The sequence below is a fragment of the Pinus tabuliformis genome, chromosome 4_1 (genome assembly GCF_031772625.1).
Source record: "Pinus tabuliformis cultivar Carrire ecotype Pingquan chromosome 4_1, CPIR1, whole genome shotgun sequence".
In the NCBI taxonomy this organism is placed as follows: Eukaryota; Viridiplantae; Streptophyta; class Pinopsida; order Pinales; family Pinaceae; genus Pinus; species Pinus tabuliformis.
The window spans coordinates 556,295,617-556,310,673 of NC_142303.1; the positions used below are offsets into that span (position 1 = coordinate 556,295,617).

The 15,057-nt window shown below is 39.8% G+C and overlaps 1 protein-coding gene across 2 annotated transcripts in view; it reads left to right on the plus strand.

Annotated features, from left to right (window-relative positions):
• Positions 1-1,070: 1,070 nt before the first annotated feature.
• LOC149177054 (ABC transporter B family member 20-like) overlaps positions 1,071-15,057 on the plus strand; it is a 295,712-nt gene continuing 281,725 nt past the window's right edge. For both annotated transcript variants that reach the window (XM_089420035.1, XM_089420036.1), the window contains exon 1: positions 1,071-1,658. In XM_089420035.1, the coding sequence (XP_089276161.1) occupies positions 1,287-1,658 (372 nt within the window). In that variant the 5' untranslated portion in view covers positions 1,071-1,286. The remainder of the gene's footprint in view (positions 1,659-15,057) is intronic.

Genomic DNA, 15,057 nt, shown 5'->3' on the forward strand with positions numbered 1-15,057 from the left:
GATGGTTAGTCAATTAATTGATAAGAAGTACCACACAAAAAATTTAATTATAATATTTTTTTAAATAGTAGCCCATTGGGAGTAGAATAGACGGTGATGGGGTGCACAATAGAGGACGTTGGGGTGTACTCTTAAGTCACTCCATGATGTAACTTATTAAAAACACTTCACTAATAAGAAGTACCACACTAAAAAAAATTAATTATAATTATAATAGTTTTTTTAATAGTAGCCTATTGGGAGTAGAATAGACGGTGATGGGGTGTACTGTCAAGTCACCCCCTAATGTGAAGATCACTCCGTACTCCGTGGGCAAATATCCAGTCATGTTAAGGATTGATGAACGACTCGTGTGGCCTAGACTGAGTTGATCCTGAGATGATTTTGACACCTTAAATGCCCCTAAATGATGGATTATCAAACCACAAATCAAACCCGATGTAATCTTTGATGAACTCAAACCACTTGATAAATAATTTCTTTTAATAATAATTATATTAAAATTAATATTACCAATATTTTTAATTAAAAATATTTTATTATTATTCTTAATAATAATAATTTGATAATTTATACCTAATATTTCCTTATCATCACCAAGTTCCCATGTTTCCAATCATTATAAACATATATCGAATTATAAAAATAAACATTTGCTAACAACCATATTTCCAATCATTATAAACATATATCGAATTATAAAAATAAACATTTGCTAACAACCATTTTAAAATAATTATAAATTGAATAAAAAAATTAATCTTAAAATGATAACAGATTACTTGTAAATATAAACTTAAGATTAAAATGATAAAATTTTCAATTGAAATAACAAAATGCGTCAAACTTATTATAAAGTCAAAAAATCATAAAAATGTGTTAAAGTTGAATTTAATCCTTTTCGAAAACATATAGCTCAATTTTAAGCTTCTACTTTCCCATCTCAAAATCAACGACTTTATGACCGTTACCCACTTTAATTTAATCTTAAAAAACTTTTGGTGGTGGATTTAGCAAAAGCAAATAGTTTGAAAGTCAGGGCCTCTAATTTGGCGGCCGCGCGACAGTCGAGCAGCCTTATTCCAGTCCTCACGACTATCGAGGGCATTTATTTTGACCAGCGAGAGATATTCTCGAAGCCAACTCGACACGCAGAGGCAGGGCAGTGAGCAGCACGGGTTTCGAACTCGCAACCGGTTGTCTGGAAATCCTGTTTTTAACTTTCCCTACAAAAGGCCTGCTGTAGCTCCATTGTAAGCACTTCACATTCGAAGTTAGCCTGCGAGATGATGATTTCTAGAGGCTTATTCGGCTGGTCTTCTCCGCACATGCAGCCATTGACTCCTGTTTCGGAAGTCTCAGAGCCTCCAGAGTCGCCACTGCCTGAATTTGATAACATTAACGAGACACTACAGATCGAAGATGAGGGGCTTATTGATTACAATGAAGAAACGGAGCCTCCGCCTGCAGCTGTGCCGTTTATGAGGCTTTTTGCATACGCTGATAGCCTGGATATGCTTTTGATGGCTGTCGGATCTCTTGCAGCTGCAGCACACGGTGCCGCGTTGGTAGTTTATCTGCATTTTTTCGGGAAGATCATCGATTTGCTTGGCTCTGAAGGCTTAGCGAATGAACACTTGTATCGCGAGCTCACTAAGGTTCTTATCCTTTTCATGTTCTTGAATTTTTTTATCCTAGCCATAAATTTTAAAGATCCTTTCTGAGGGAGTCACCTCACTTCGTGTACCATCCCCAGCGCTAGGCTTCGTACTGGTTACCTTGATTTCCAAGTCGGAAGCCATGCTGACGATTTGTCCTTGCGTTTTTCGGTTAACTTCTTTTTGATTTGTTAAATATGTTATAGTGATGTGGAATGATATGGCTGTATAAAGGGAAAATTGCAGTTCCTAAGAATATTATTTCAGAAATGCTCTTACGGTGAATCTACAGCCCCAATGCGATAGTGATTTTAGGGTATATTACTTTTCCCGGAAAATGTAGAATCTTCCAGGAAATCTTTAATAAGTTTCAGAAAGTGAAACATGGACATTCGGAAAGCATCTTGAAACTCGTAAAGAATTTTTTCTCTCACTCACACACATATGTATTTTTTTTTTTTAAACAACGCACATTTATGGATTTTGTTAAGAATTTGAAAAGAATAGGGAAATGAAGAATATTAGCTTCTGAAAGTTTTCCTGCCTAAATATGAGTATCGCCTGTAGAAAAGTGAAGACAGTTCCGAAGTGCAGGAGTAAATGCCATTGCTAATAACATGCAACAACACTAAGGACATGCATGAATAGATATCAACAATACAAAGTAAGCATGAACGGAAGCAGACTATAAACAGAGAGATATGCACAGTAATTGGGGAGAATAACAAGACATTTATTAAACTAATCTTCCCTGCAGGTACAAAAAATGGTCATTAGGGTCTTCCTGTCTCACGTACTCTTCCTGTCTATTCCAATGCATCAAACTTCATTAAATGCACGCGACACGCACCATCTATTACATTAACAAAATACTGCTGACACTTCACATTCCTGCATTAGGCGTATAATTCCCACATCCACTTGTCTTCGCATGAAGTAGACGTTATATCTTTCAAGCTGCTCCATAGCAGATACTTCTTACTTATCTGGCCCTTACGTTAGCAAAGTTTTCTTCTTGCAAACGTGTCCCCTAAAAGTTCAAGACGACCAGCTTCCTCATGAGATGTAAACCACAACATCATTCTTGACCCACCCAAACCAAGGTTTACAGTGCCAAGATCCCACATCGTACACAGATAGTCCACTCCCTCCACGGGCAAACAAACTTCTTGCAAAGTCCTTATAATTAACAGAACACTGGCTCCCTACTAACATATGACCAAAGCAAAAGTTACATATGCATCTCTAGGGTTTACAGTTGTATATCCTTAGCAGAAAACGTACTGCCCATATGCACAAGGTCTCTCTGCTCCAGCATGAGGACATCTCAACACCAACAACCCTGTAACTTATATTCCACTTGCAAACAGACCTTACGACATCTGATCCATGGCCTACAGAGCCATTGCTAATAACATGCAACAATAACAAAACACACGTAACAATTAACGATACAAAATAGGCCTGCATGGAATTAGACTATAAACAAAGAGACATACATAATGATTTCGGAGAATAACAAGGAAATGTATTAATCTAATCTATTACTCCTTGGAGGTAGAAAGAATAAACTTCCCTCTAGGGGCTTCTTGGCTCACCTACTCTATCATCTATTCAAGTTCATCTATTGTTATTTTAAGAACACACTATGGCCAACAATTTCATTACGAGAAAGTCATCCCCAACTCTGAAAGTGTGTAGTGATTAAACAATTTAAGCATATTGATATCTTCAATAGCACTCATTATATTAAATTTGTGACAAAACTCGAACTGGTTTGTAGATATGCAAGTCTCGAAACTTTGCTTGCTTCGAAGCAACATGTACTATATCCTTTGACTTTGCCTACTACTACATGCCTAAGCATATGATTCCACGAGTCAATGTTTTCTTTTGCTTCACTTCCAATATTGTCCCTTGTTCCAAATGTAGGTATAGGTATTTGCCTTTGCACTGGAGTACAATTTGTCATCCCTCCACTTTGCACTCCAAATGTAGTTATAGGTATTGCCTTTGTGTTGAGTGCAATTTTTCATACCTCCACTTTTAATGAATCTTTGAGTTTCAAAGAACAATATGTTCCCAAGCACCATCAAACATCGCCATTGGGGCTAGATGCATTTGATAAATTGTGGATTTCCAAGCCTTCATATTTCTTTTCTTCCAAGTGATCATTGACAAACATTGCCATTGTGGCAAATGTTTTCCACAATGTCCACTGAAAATTGAGGGATATTGATGTTTTATTTTACCTTGGTTTTTTCTTGTCTCTTGTGTTTTTGAAAACATCTCTAGCTTGAGTCCCCAAAGGCATGATCAAGCTTTGTCTCTAGATTCCAATTTATAGACGAACCATTTGATTTCATCCATTTGCCTTCGCTATAAGGATATTTCTTGTTTTTAAAAAAGTAAGAGACCAAAATCAAATTATAGCAACAAATTTATTTACCTCTAACTGCTGCACCTTGAGATCATCAAGTATGAAGGAACATTTCTAATGCTTAATCGTAGATTTTGGTTTGAATTTGGTCTTCATCAAGGTTATTAGTGAATGTAACTCCACTGCCACAATTGATTCGATTCAATCTACTTACACACTAGCACAAACACCGACACCACATTGCAACGTGGACTAGCTTGCTACTTGTTACTCTTTCATGACTTTCAAAAAAACTTGCTTCATTTTAAACACAACCCCCACACCCAACATTTAAGACTACAATTTTACAAATCTTATAAAATCCCCAACACACTATGCTCCACCTTAACCAAAGGAAGGAATCATCTACGTGGTTTTTTCACATGGATTTTCCAGTAGTGTTTTGTCTTGTTCCATGTATATGATCCATGTTCCATCTCCATTGGGCCCGACGCATTATCCTTAATAAAGGGATTGAATGACTCTTTCCACATAAACTTTATCATGAAGACCAAGTAGTTGCAAGCAAAAGTTAATTGTTGTTTCAAAGGCTATCCAAGGGAAGTGGAAATAAACATTTTAGAGGTCTTCAAACACCAAAAGCACCACATGTGCCAAGATAATTGCCAACTTGACCATTAACCCATGTTCTTTGTTAGATGGATGCCTTCTATGATACCCTTAATGCCTCCAAGACGACTTCATTGCCTCTCTCCTACCTTTATTGCTTTTAGCATCCTTCTTACCAAAGGTTGTGGTGGCCAACTTTCCTATAGGCTATGAGATTGACAACAAGTTTCACTTGGGTGGTTGGGACATTGTCGTGTTTGCCCAGGCTTAATTAGTCATGATACATCAAGGCCTTAGGGATAGTGGGAGCTTCAAGGATCCATCGTATAGTGGGAGCCTTAGGGATCCATTCTACTATAATGGGAGGGATTCAGTCTTGTTATTATCTCTAGTCTTGTTATTATCTCTTGCAGTTCTAGTTAGGCTACATGCAATGCACACGGGGTGCATTTCTTTTTGGGCCTCCATACATATCCTATAGCTTGCCTAACAACTTTGGTTGTGATGGGATGTTATGATGCATCACCTCCATCTGTAGCACTTGTTATTGCCTCATGAGCTCTTACCATCCAATGCAGGAATCTTCACATTGTTGCATAGAGAGCCACAAATTCATGGCATGTGTACCACACATTATTCCCATCGTGGCCCATAAAATATTGGAAAATCGCTTCCTCAATTTGTATTTTGTGTTATGAGAAATCATTGCCTTTGTTAGAGGATTTAAGGGTTTCTTCATATAGATCAAACAACATCCTTCTCTTTGAACATGTCGTACCATTCTTGGAGCCATTGCAAAACCAATTCATCTCTACTACTTTCACAATTGACTATATGGCAGATTAACAAGAGGAGCTTAAGATTACACTCCTCCATTGTGAGCTCCTCCCACAACAAATATGCTTAACACAACATGGTTTTCTTGCATTGCTAAGACACATACTAACACTTTGGATTCTTGTTTAGAAGGATTTTCTAGGACAACACTCGCTCCTTCCAATTCTTTTGTATATCCATACTCGAACTTAAGATTTTTTGTCCTCATGGAACACCACCTTGTTAACATACCATTTCGTCCTTTGACTTATTGCATTGCTAGTCCATACTCCATTGTACAAAATTTTTGAGTTGATTCCCCTTCCCAAATCACATACAAACTCTCACAACACCTCTACTGTTAGATGTAGCTAATATGCAATAGCATATTACAAATAAATCTAACCGGTCCAATCTCCTATGCAAAGCATAAGATAAAACAATAAATCAAAAAACAAGTGAAGAGAGACGAGATTTACGTGGGAAAACCCTAGAATGGGGAAACATCCATGGAAGTCGTGCTTTTATTCTACAGGGAAACTCTCCAATGTTACAAGGTTGATCATGTCTACATATGCATTATGACATAGTACATTTGCACATCTCATAAGACCTTCTTCACCTCAATTATATATGAGATAGTGAAAGGAGAACAATTCCCATGATGCATATGGAATAAACCCTTTTTATAGGATGATGATTTATTGAAGAATAACTTGGTCTAAGTTTACATGATTCCATAGGCATGTACATAAGATCATTAGGCAATCATTTACGCATTTTAACATTCCTTCTTAATGATAGCTAGGGGGCTAGAATCACAGTTGGAGGAAGATATCATTAACTAACATTCCCCTTTGATGACAACTTCCCGCTTCCTTAATAAGTTACGAAGTTGGAGAATCTTTGCCTCTGTTATGGATTTGGTGAAATTCTTAGCAGCTTCTTATTTAGTAAGACGATACTCTAGAAAAATAACACCATTGATTACCGAATCTTGAATGTAATGAGTATCAAGATCAATGTGTTTGATCATTGATGTGTTATATTGGATTGAAGGCAAGCTAGATAACACTCATGCTTGTCACATGTTAGTTTAGGAGGAGCATTTTGAACTAGCTCAGTGACAACATGCCTAAGTCACACTACCTCTTTAGCTGCATTCTTCGCTGCCATGTACTCTGTTTCACAAGAGAAAGAGAAAGTGTTCTCAGTTTCTTAGTGGACCATGAAATTGGACCTGAACCAAGCTAAAAGACATATCTTGTAGTAGACTTCTTATTAGTAGTATCACCTACCTAATCAATATCAGTGTGAGCAATAAGTGAAAAGGAATCCTTGCTTGAATAGAATACACCATAACGGAGAGTGCCTTGAAGATATTTAAGATTCTTTTTAGTGCCTTTCCAATGGTTGTCATGAGGCTTTTGCATAAACCTAGAGACCAACCTAACAACAAAAGAGAGATCAAACCTGCTATGTGTTAAATAGATCAAAATTCCAACAAGTTGACAAAGTGGGTCATCAACAAAAGTTGTGTCACAATCGTTCGTTAATTTTACTCTTGATTGAAATGGTGTTGGTGAAGGTTTACAATTACTCATATGAAACCAAGCTTAGCAAATCCAAAGCATACCTAGGCTAATAAAGGAAGATCCATTAGCCATGTGCCAAACCTAAAGATCGAGAAAAAAATGTAATAGGCCTAAGTTTGCCAATTCAAATCATTGCTTAACATCATTCTTCAATTCTCATATTAAGGAACGCTGACTGCTTGTGAGGATTAGATCATCCACATAAAGAATGACAATAATTGTAGGATTCCAAATTTTCTAATCCCATGATCTTGTCCCCCCCACCTTTCTTAGATATCTTCTCCACTATTATCTTCTAGATCTCCCTAGTTCATTTTTACCCTTCTTGTATTAATTTTCTCTTAATTATTAGACTATCCCTTTGATTCAATAGTTAGGGTTCCTCTTTAACCTTTAATTTATTTTCTACAATTTATAATGCATCTTTATTATTATAAATATCCCTTTCTATTTATTTTTCCTCATGTTCACATTAATTCTATCTCCCTTTTTCATATTATTTAATTTATTATTGTATTAAAATTTGTTCTCACCTAAACACATTAAATTAAACATAATTTTTAGCTCCATTTTTCTTACATTTCCATTCTTAAGTCACATTATTAAAACCCAACCCCCTTTTATATAAATTCTTTAAAATTATCCGAAGTCCATATTTCTTTCTCAAAAGAAGTACATTGGAGATTTGTTGAACAGGTTTGGCATGACAGAATGCAATCCTCTTACTACTCCAGTGGAACAAAACTTAAAGCTCACATCTATTGAAGGAAAAGAATTTGAGGATGCAACAAAGTATAGACAGCCTGTAGGAAGTCTCAACTACCTAACTACTACAAGACTAGACATTTCGTTTGCTGTTGGAATCCTCTCCAGGTTTATGCAAAAGCCTTGTGAGGGACATTGGTCTGCTGCAAAAGGAGTTCTAAGGTACTTGAAGGGAACTCAAGACTTTGGAATCAAGTATACATAGGTGGACGACTTCAGATTGATTGGATACTCTGATTCAGACTTCGATGGAGACAAAGAAACTAGGGTATCTACTTCAGGATATGCTATGAGTCTTGGATCAGGAGTTGTCTCTTGGAGATCGCGCAAACAATCAGTTCTAGCAGATTCCACAATAGACGCAGAATATGTGGCAGCAGCTGAGGCAACAAAAGAAATTGTGTGGCTTAGGAAAATTCTTGAAGATTTGCAGGTAAAACAAGTACAATCAACTCCACTCATGATTGATAATACCTCTGCAATAAAGCTGGCCAAGAACCCAAAGTTCCATGATCAAACGAAGCACATCAATACTAAATATCATCTGATTCGACATCATGTTGAGGCCAAAACAATCCATCTCCGCCATTGTTCCACGAACGAGCAAATTGCAGACATCTTCACCAAAGCGCTTGGAAGAGAAAAGCTTGAAAGATTCAGAACGATGCTTGGACTCACAAACATCCCTTCAGATTAAGGGGGGAATGTTGACGCCTAATCATCAGGATTGGGTGAATAATTGAAATTGATGTAAATAAATAATAAAGAATATGAATAGTCACCGGGAGATGAAATGAACAGTGTCTCCCTCATGTATATAATAAACACCAACCTAAATGAAATCAACGAATTGTTTTGAGGAGTTACTGCCTCGTCCGACACTTTTCTCCAAAATTTATTTAATACCTCCACAACTTGTTTCTCCTAGTTTTATTTATCTAAAAATATTCATCACCTTTTCTCAAAAATTTATTTAATACCTCCGCAACTTGTTTCTCCTAATTTTATTTATCTAAAAATATTTATTATTCACCAAAATTACAAAATTGGGAATTTCCCTTAGCAAAATTATTAATTGGGGACATTATAGTTATCCTCGCTAAAAATTGCTTGTCTTCAAGCAATGCCTAAACAAGTGCCCTCTCTGATTGCTGATCACCACTGTAACCACCAATAATTCCAAGGTCCCAAATGTGCCATTGAGTGATCCCTAATCTCAGCACTGTCCCGACATGAAGGAATCCCTCGATACTAGGATCCCAAGCCATCCTGATCAATGTGAAGCACACCGTGCTCCACTCGCTGTCGATCCAGATATGGATATCGAAAGCCCTTTGCATATTATCAATAAGTAGAGCATCATGATAATGTAGGACTTTGTCCAACTCCCCATGAAGCTGGCCTACTGAGTAGTCCACCTCATGCACTCCAAGAGTAAACTCCTGAAGACACAACACAATCCTTGTGGGCATGAAGTCTCTCCCGCATGAACTTCCCCTAGTATCTTCTTGCTGACCAACCTACCATGCTAGTGAAGTCCCCCATGCCAATAACAAACCACTAAAACTCGATGGAAGATCTAAGTGATCTCCCCTTGTATGAACCAAATCACCCTAAGGGTATTTGAACCGTGAAATCTTGTGATGCCGAGATCCCATGCCAGTCTCAAAAGGGTGCCACCATGCAGACGCTGCACAACTATGACTATGGCATACTACCCATCGTGTGCAGGCTGTATCCTCCTCTCTTGGAACCTCATGACGAAAAATCTGTGAAGGCCAAATTCATCCTGCCTTGGCATCTCCATGATATCAATGTCTATCCATCCACTGCAAATCTTGGTCTGGAGCAGTAACAAGGAAAATCGAACTTGCCACGTGACGAAGGCCTCGGTGCTCCCCCATATGTCAAACCAAGAGTGAGTTGAGTCACTCTCTTCCCTAATCCCGCTCGTCGCAAAATGGAGTGACCAATCATCCAACCGAATCCCTGGATCCCATAGCCATATCGGCTACAACAAAGTCCTAACAATTGCTGGCACCAACTCATACCACATCTCAAGTCCTTGCATGCAATCAATATATGTACTCCATAAATCCCGAATCAGTCCGGTGTGTTGAAGATTGCTCTATGCTTGCCATACCACACTGTGAGATCTGCTATCACGTCTCCTGTAGGTGCTGCTCAAAATTGTTTGGAGTCTAAACATCCAAACAGGTGCTCCTGAGACATCTCCTAATGTCTCGTCCAACAGGTGTTATGCATCCCCCTAAATGTGGGCTCAAGGGTGGAGCACGTGCTATCCCTGCAACAGATTAGACCATCCTCAAGCCTGCACTTGCCAACTCACACCCTGACCATATGCCATGGTTGGAAAGCCTCTCTCATGATGCACTGTGTCTTGTCCATCTGTCTTAGATGAACCTCCTGGGTCCTGTTGCTCGTGATGAGAGCATCAAGAGACAATAGCCAAGTCCCCTGTGTTAGTGTGTAATGTTGGAGAGTGATAAATGGAAGCTCACAGTCAACCCTGTGATCAACTCACTCTCCAAATCTGGGTGTGCCAAACCTAATGGTGTGCTTGACGTCCCCGTCAAGAGATCTCTCGGTGGCAACACTCCAACAACCTGCTGTGCATCATCATGCTTTGCTGTACATAAATACGCACCCCTGCACTCCTCTGCATAGCACTGAACTTCGAGGCACAACTCCGTGCACCACTGGATACCAACGCTCATTGTTGTACCACCCTGTACCATATGGCATCCCATATGTGTCAATGCATCTGCCACTCCACTAGCAAACTCGATGTGGTGTAAGTTGCTCCTCCCACTCCATGGTGCAAATCCACGCTCTCCAACACATCGCCATGCATTTACGTTCTCGCCTGCAAACCACTGCTCAATGCTGCATGCTCCTAAATGACACTGAATGCCATGATCTAAAGCTGAGATAATACGCATTGGCCTGCACCCTACTGGTATCGCCACCTCCCCTGTCACATCACCATACCCTCTGATGTATGGGCCTCACCTCCAAAATCTCCCTGAGAGACACGAGAGGTGAATCCCCCCTATGTACTAGTGGCGATGCCACCACTGTGCTGCTCCTGCATGACCACTATGCCCTACATAATTGGGGAGAACCCTCGACCCCATACAAGGCACTATTTGGCAGCCTGCTAATGCCACCTCCACCAACAAATTCCTCTCAGAGTATGTTGATCATCTTGCGACTCCATGCATAACCAACATGCTCAATCAACATGTGGAGTCTACCCACTCCCCTGTCAAGCCAACCCGTCACTAACGCTGATGGAGATCCGAAAGTGTGTGGATGCTCAGTCACTGGATCTCTCACACTGCCAATATCCTCACTAGCCACATCCATGATGTGGTGAGGAATCCCACTTGGATCCTAACAACCGTCATCTTGCATCTCAAGTATATGGTAGGAAGCCCCTCCTGGATCCCAATGCCAACTTGGGCTTCTAGTATCCCCAATGTCTGGAAGATCCTGTTAAGCTTTACTCCCGAATACCATCGTTTCCATAAATCTAGCCCACTCCACTAGGTACCAACTCAAAATCTCATGCCATCCAACCCCAAGGGCAAGGTCGAATGCATGTGTACTTGTATGCGCAACAACTCCAACCTGCGAACGTTGTGCCTTGCGCAACTCATGTTGCCTCATCTCACAATCATGGTCAACACATGAGATCTATCTAGGTAGCTCTGCCTCTCTCTCCCCAATGTGCAGAGGTAACCTAACAATGCTATCATCCCTACCTATGTATGCCTGAAGAGGGTTGCTCCAATGCTTCAATATGTACTCCTCTAATTGTACAATTAGGGAACTCAACCGATCACCAATGCAAGTCAGTTTGGTCGTTGTCTTAGCACAAACTGCTCTCATGCCATCCAACTCCTTGTTTTGCTATAGAATGGTCGCTCAGACTGTCGTGGCCTTCTTTTTCAATGCTAGAAGGCCGACCTAGAGCTCATGAAACTATTGTGGGCGGCTAACATCTGTAAACTTGGTCACAGCTCTAGATACCTCTGTGTCTCTTGTAACCTCATAAACTAGGGATATGTCTCCTGGCACCTCATCAGTGGTGGGTAACTCTATGCCCCCTGGCACCTCATCAATGGATTTGTATGCTCAACTGTCTCCACCAATGTGTTGTTGGAATTTTTGAGTCTGACACGTTAGAAACCCTTCATGTACTTTACTGATTTATTCCTACCTACTTGTTCTGTTAATTAACAAGTTATTTACCATGTAAATATTGGAAATAAATACAAGTACATGCTCAACACATTACAGATCATCAACTCAAGGAAATAAAAACAAGTACACAAGTGACACCGTTGTTTTTAAACTAATGTCCCTGGAAAAACCCAATGCGGGAAAATCGGCGCAGCTATCTGAGGGTTTGATTTATTAAGTAGTTTTAGAATACAATCTGGGTGCCAAATCTGGCTCACCCAACAGAGAATAATCCGGTAGTAGTACCTCTCTACTTGGAAGTAGATATTCTGGCTGAAACCCCGGATAAACACTCCGATAACTCTATAGCTCCAATCTGCCCCACGAAACCCCAACGTCAACCTCTAGCGACTGCGTCAACCTCTTTCTAGCTCAGCGTCACTCTGGCTTGGCCTGTGTCAGCCTCTGGAGGCATTGCGTCAGCCCTTTGGCCCTCTGCGTCACCCACGTTGGTTCTCTGAGGCATTATGTAGCTCCTGGCTGGCTCTGCGTGGGCCCTCGCTGGCTCTGCGTGGCCTCTAGCTGGCTCTACGTCCCTCTCTCCCGGCTTCTGTGTTGATCCTCTTGGTATTGTCTCTCTGCCTCTCTGCTTCTGTATTCACTGCCCCTCAGCTGCAACTCTGATCACTCTCTCAGCTTTCTTAGCAAACCCAGCCCTAGAAAGTCGAAATCTTGATCTCTTGGTGTGTTCTCCAAGTGACCCTCAAGCCTCCTTTTATACTTTTCTCATTGACAAATCAATGGTCGTGATTAAGTCCCTAATCAACGGCTAAGATTAGATTTGTCTTGATCCATGACTTTTGGACCATTCTAACACAATTTTATATTAGTTCATATTAATATTTTATTTTTGCTAAGTTTAGACTTAGGGACTCCATTTAAAATATTAATTATTTTAATATCTCCCAAACTGTTTAGAATCTGCCCAAACCCTTTCTGGGTATTGGAGATCTCATGTACCTTAGCCTCTCCACCAATTTTCGTGGCTAGAGCACATCCGATGCTACCCCAAATCAACATGTGTCAACCAAGGCTACCAATGGAAACTCCAACAAGGGTGGCTCTTGTGTCACAGTGGGTGTATCCACGTGCTTTGCTCAATCCTGTGTGCTCTCAATCTTTTGCCCAACCTCCTTAGGCTCACTGTCAGTGTACTTGAGCCTTAGGCCCCCACGATAGGAAGTAAGATCTCCTCGTGGTCCCATCATCTAACTGCTCTTGTCCTGTCCACTCCTCTTTAGGAGGTCAGGTGCTCTAATTTTGCTGACTTTTCCCACATGGTGTAAGTGGCTTCATTCCCGTGGCATGCGCACCTCTAGTGCCTTTGTTATAAGGATGAGGACAATTCGGTTTTATTCCCTTACTGATACACAATTGGGCTAAGATCTCTATCATCTCTTCATTGTTTCTAAGAATCTCCTCCATGATTTCCTATGCACTCCCTTTTTGCGCCATCTTATTATCCACAAATTTCACCAATCACTGTGCATGCATGCCTACACCTCCATGATCTTGCTAGCTTCCCCACAATTGGCCAAGATCATGCTCTGATACCATTGTAATATCTCGGTTTATAAATTTTCCGAATTTTCTTGGGAAATTGCTTAAAAATTTCTACCATAAACTTCTCCAAGCAATTGTAGAACAAGATCTATGAAATTGCGGCAAAATTAAAATAACCTTTCCAAATAAACCCAAAAATGCCACAATTGTAAATAACACAAGAAATGGAGAATTGAGTAGTTTATTTATTTACTGGAACAATGACATACAAAACTCTCTATAGAAATAACTGCAGTGAGAATGAGGGAAACTCCACGCTAAAATAGACTCACTCACAACACACTCTGCCCAATTTTTTTGTTGTTGTTGCTACTGGAGGTGAACTATGATTTATGCCTTCAAATCTTCTCTAAAAAATCTACAAAATTAACTGGAGGCTTTTCGCACCCAAATCTACTAAACTTGAAAAAAATTGGGCTAATTCCAGCTGACTTGGAAAGCCCCAAAAACCGTGAATTACCTAGAATGTACTATTGCTGCTGCTGGAGAAGAAATGGAATTTCTGCCCTCGAAATTGCCCCAATATTTGGAAATTTTAACTAGAAACTCCTCTCACAAAGGCCAGAAAAACCCAAAAAAATCTTGGGTAGATTCCAGCTAATCCGAAAAAGCCCCAAATAGTGTGAAATTCCCAGCTACACAGTTTTGTGCCCAACCAAAGAGAAACTACTGAAAAATGATAAAACTCTCCTACAAATGGCTGAGAAATTGTGGACAAATATCCTTCGGCAAATAGCTTTCACTTCCAACTAAAAAATGCCGGCAAATACCAGCACCAAAACACTCTTCTCTAACGCTTGCACAGACTCTATAAAAGAAAATTTGGTCTAGCTAAAAGATACAGGACCAACTCTGAAAAATGGTGCTAAACTCATCTAACCAATAGAAATTTTCCTGCAAATACCCGGATCCTGCAATAGAAAGATGATGCTCCAAATAACCTCTGGGTTTTGTCGTTTGCGCTCAGAAATAACAAATTTCTGTGTGAATTTTCTGCAATAAACTCCAATGGAAGTCTTGAAATAGACTCCCCCAAAGCCTCACTAGGGAGACACTCGGAGTTCACCGAAATGAGGGTGGAATTTCCGCTTGAAAATTCCTAGTGCTAAACAACACTAGTTGACTTGGCTAAGCAGCTCAAGTAAACTCTCCAATTCTGAAATCAAATGTCAAATAGAATGATCAAAATGAGGCTTTAGCCTTCCTTTAATTGTTGTTTTCCCTTCCTCATACCATGGCTCGATTTCTTTCACACTATGATTTGATACCATGGTTTGATTCTTCCCGTTGTTCGATTTCCATTCTTGGTAATCTCCACAACTTATCTTCACTTTAAATTTTCTTCTTTTCCCAAGTCCCAACCATTGCCTTTTCTCCAAAAGTTATTTAATACCTCCACAAC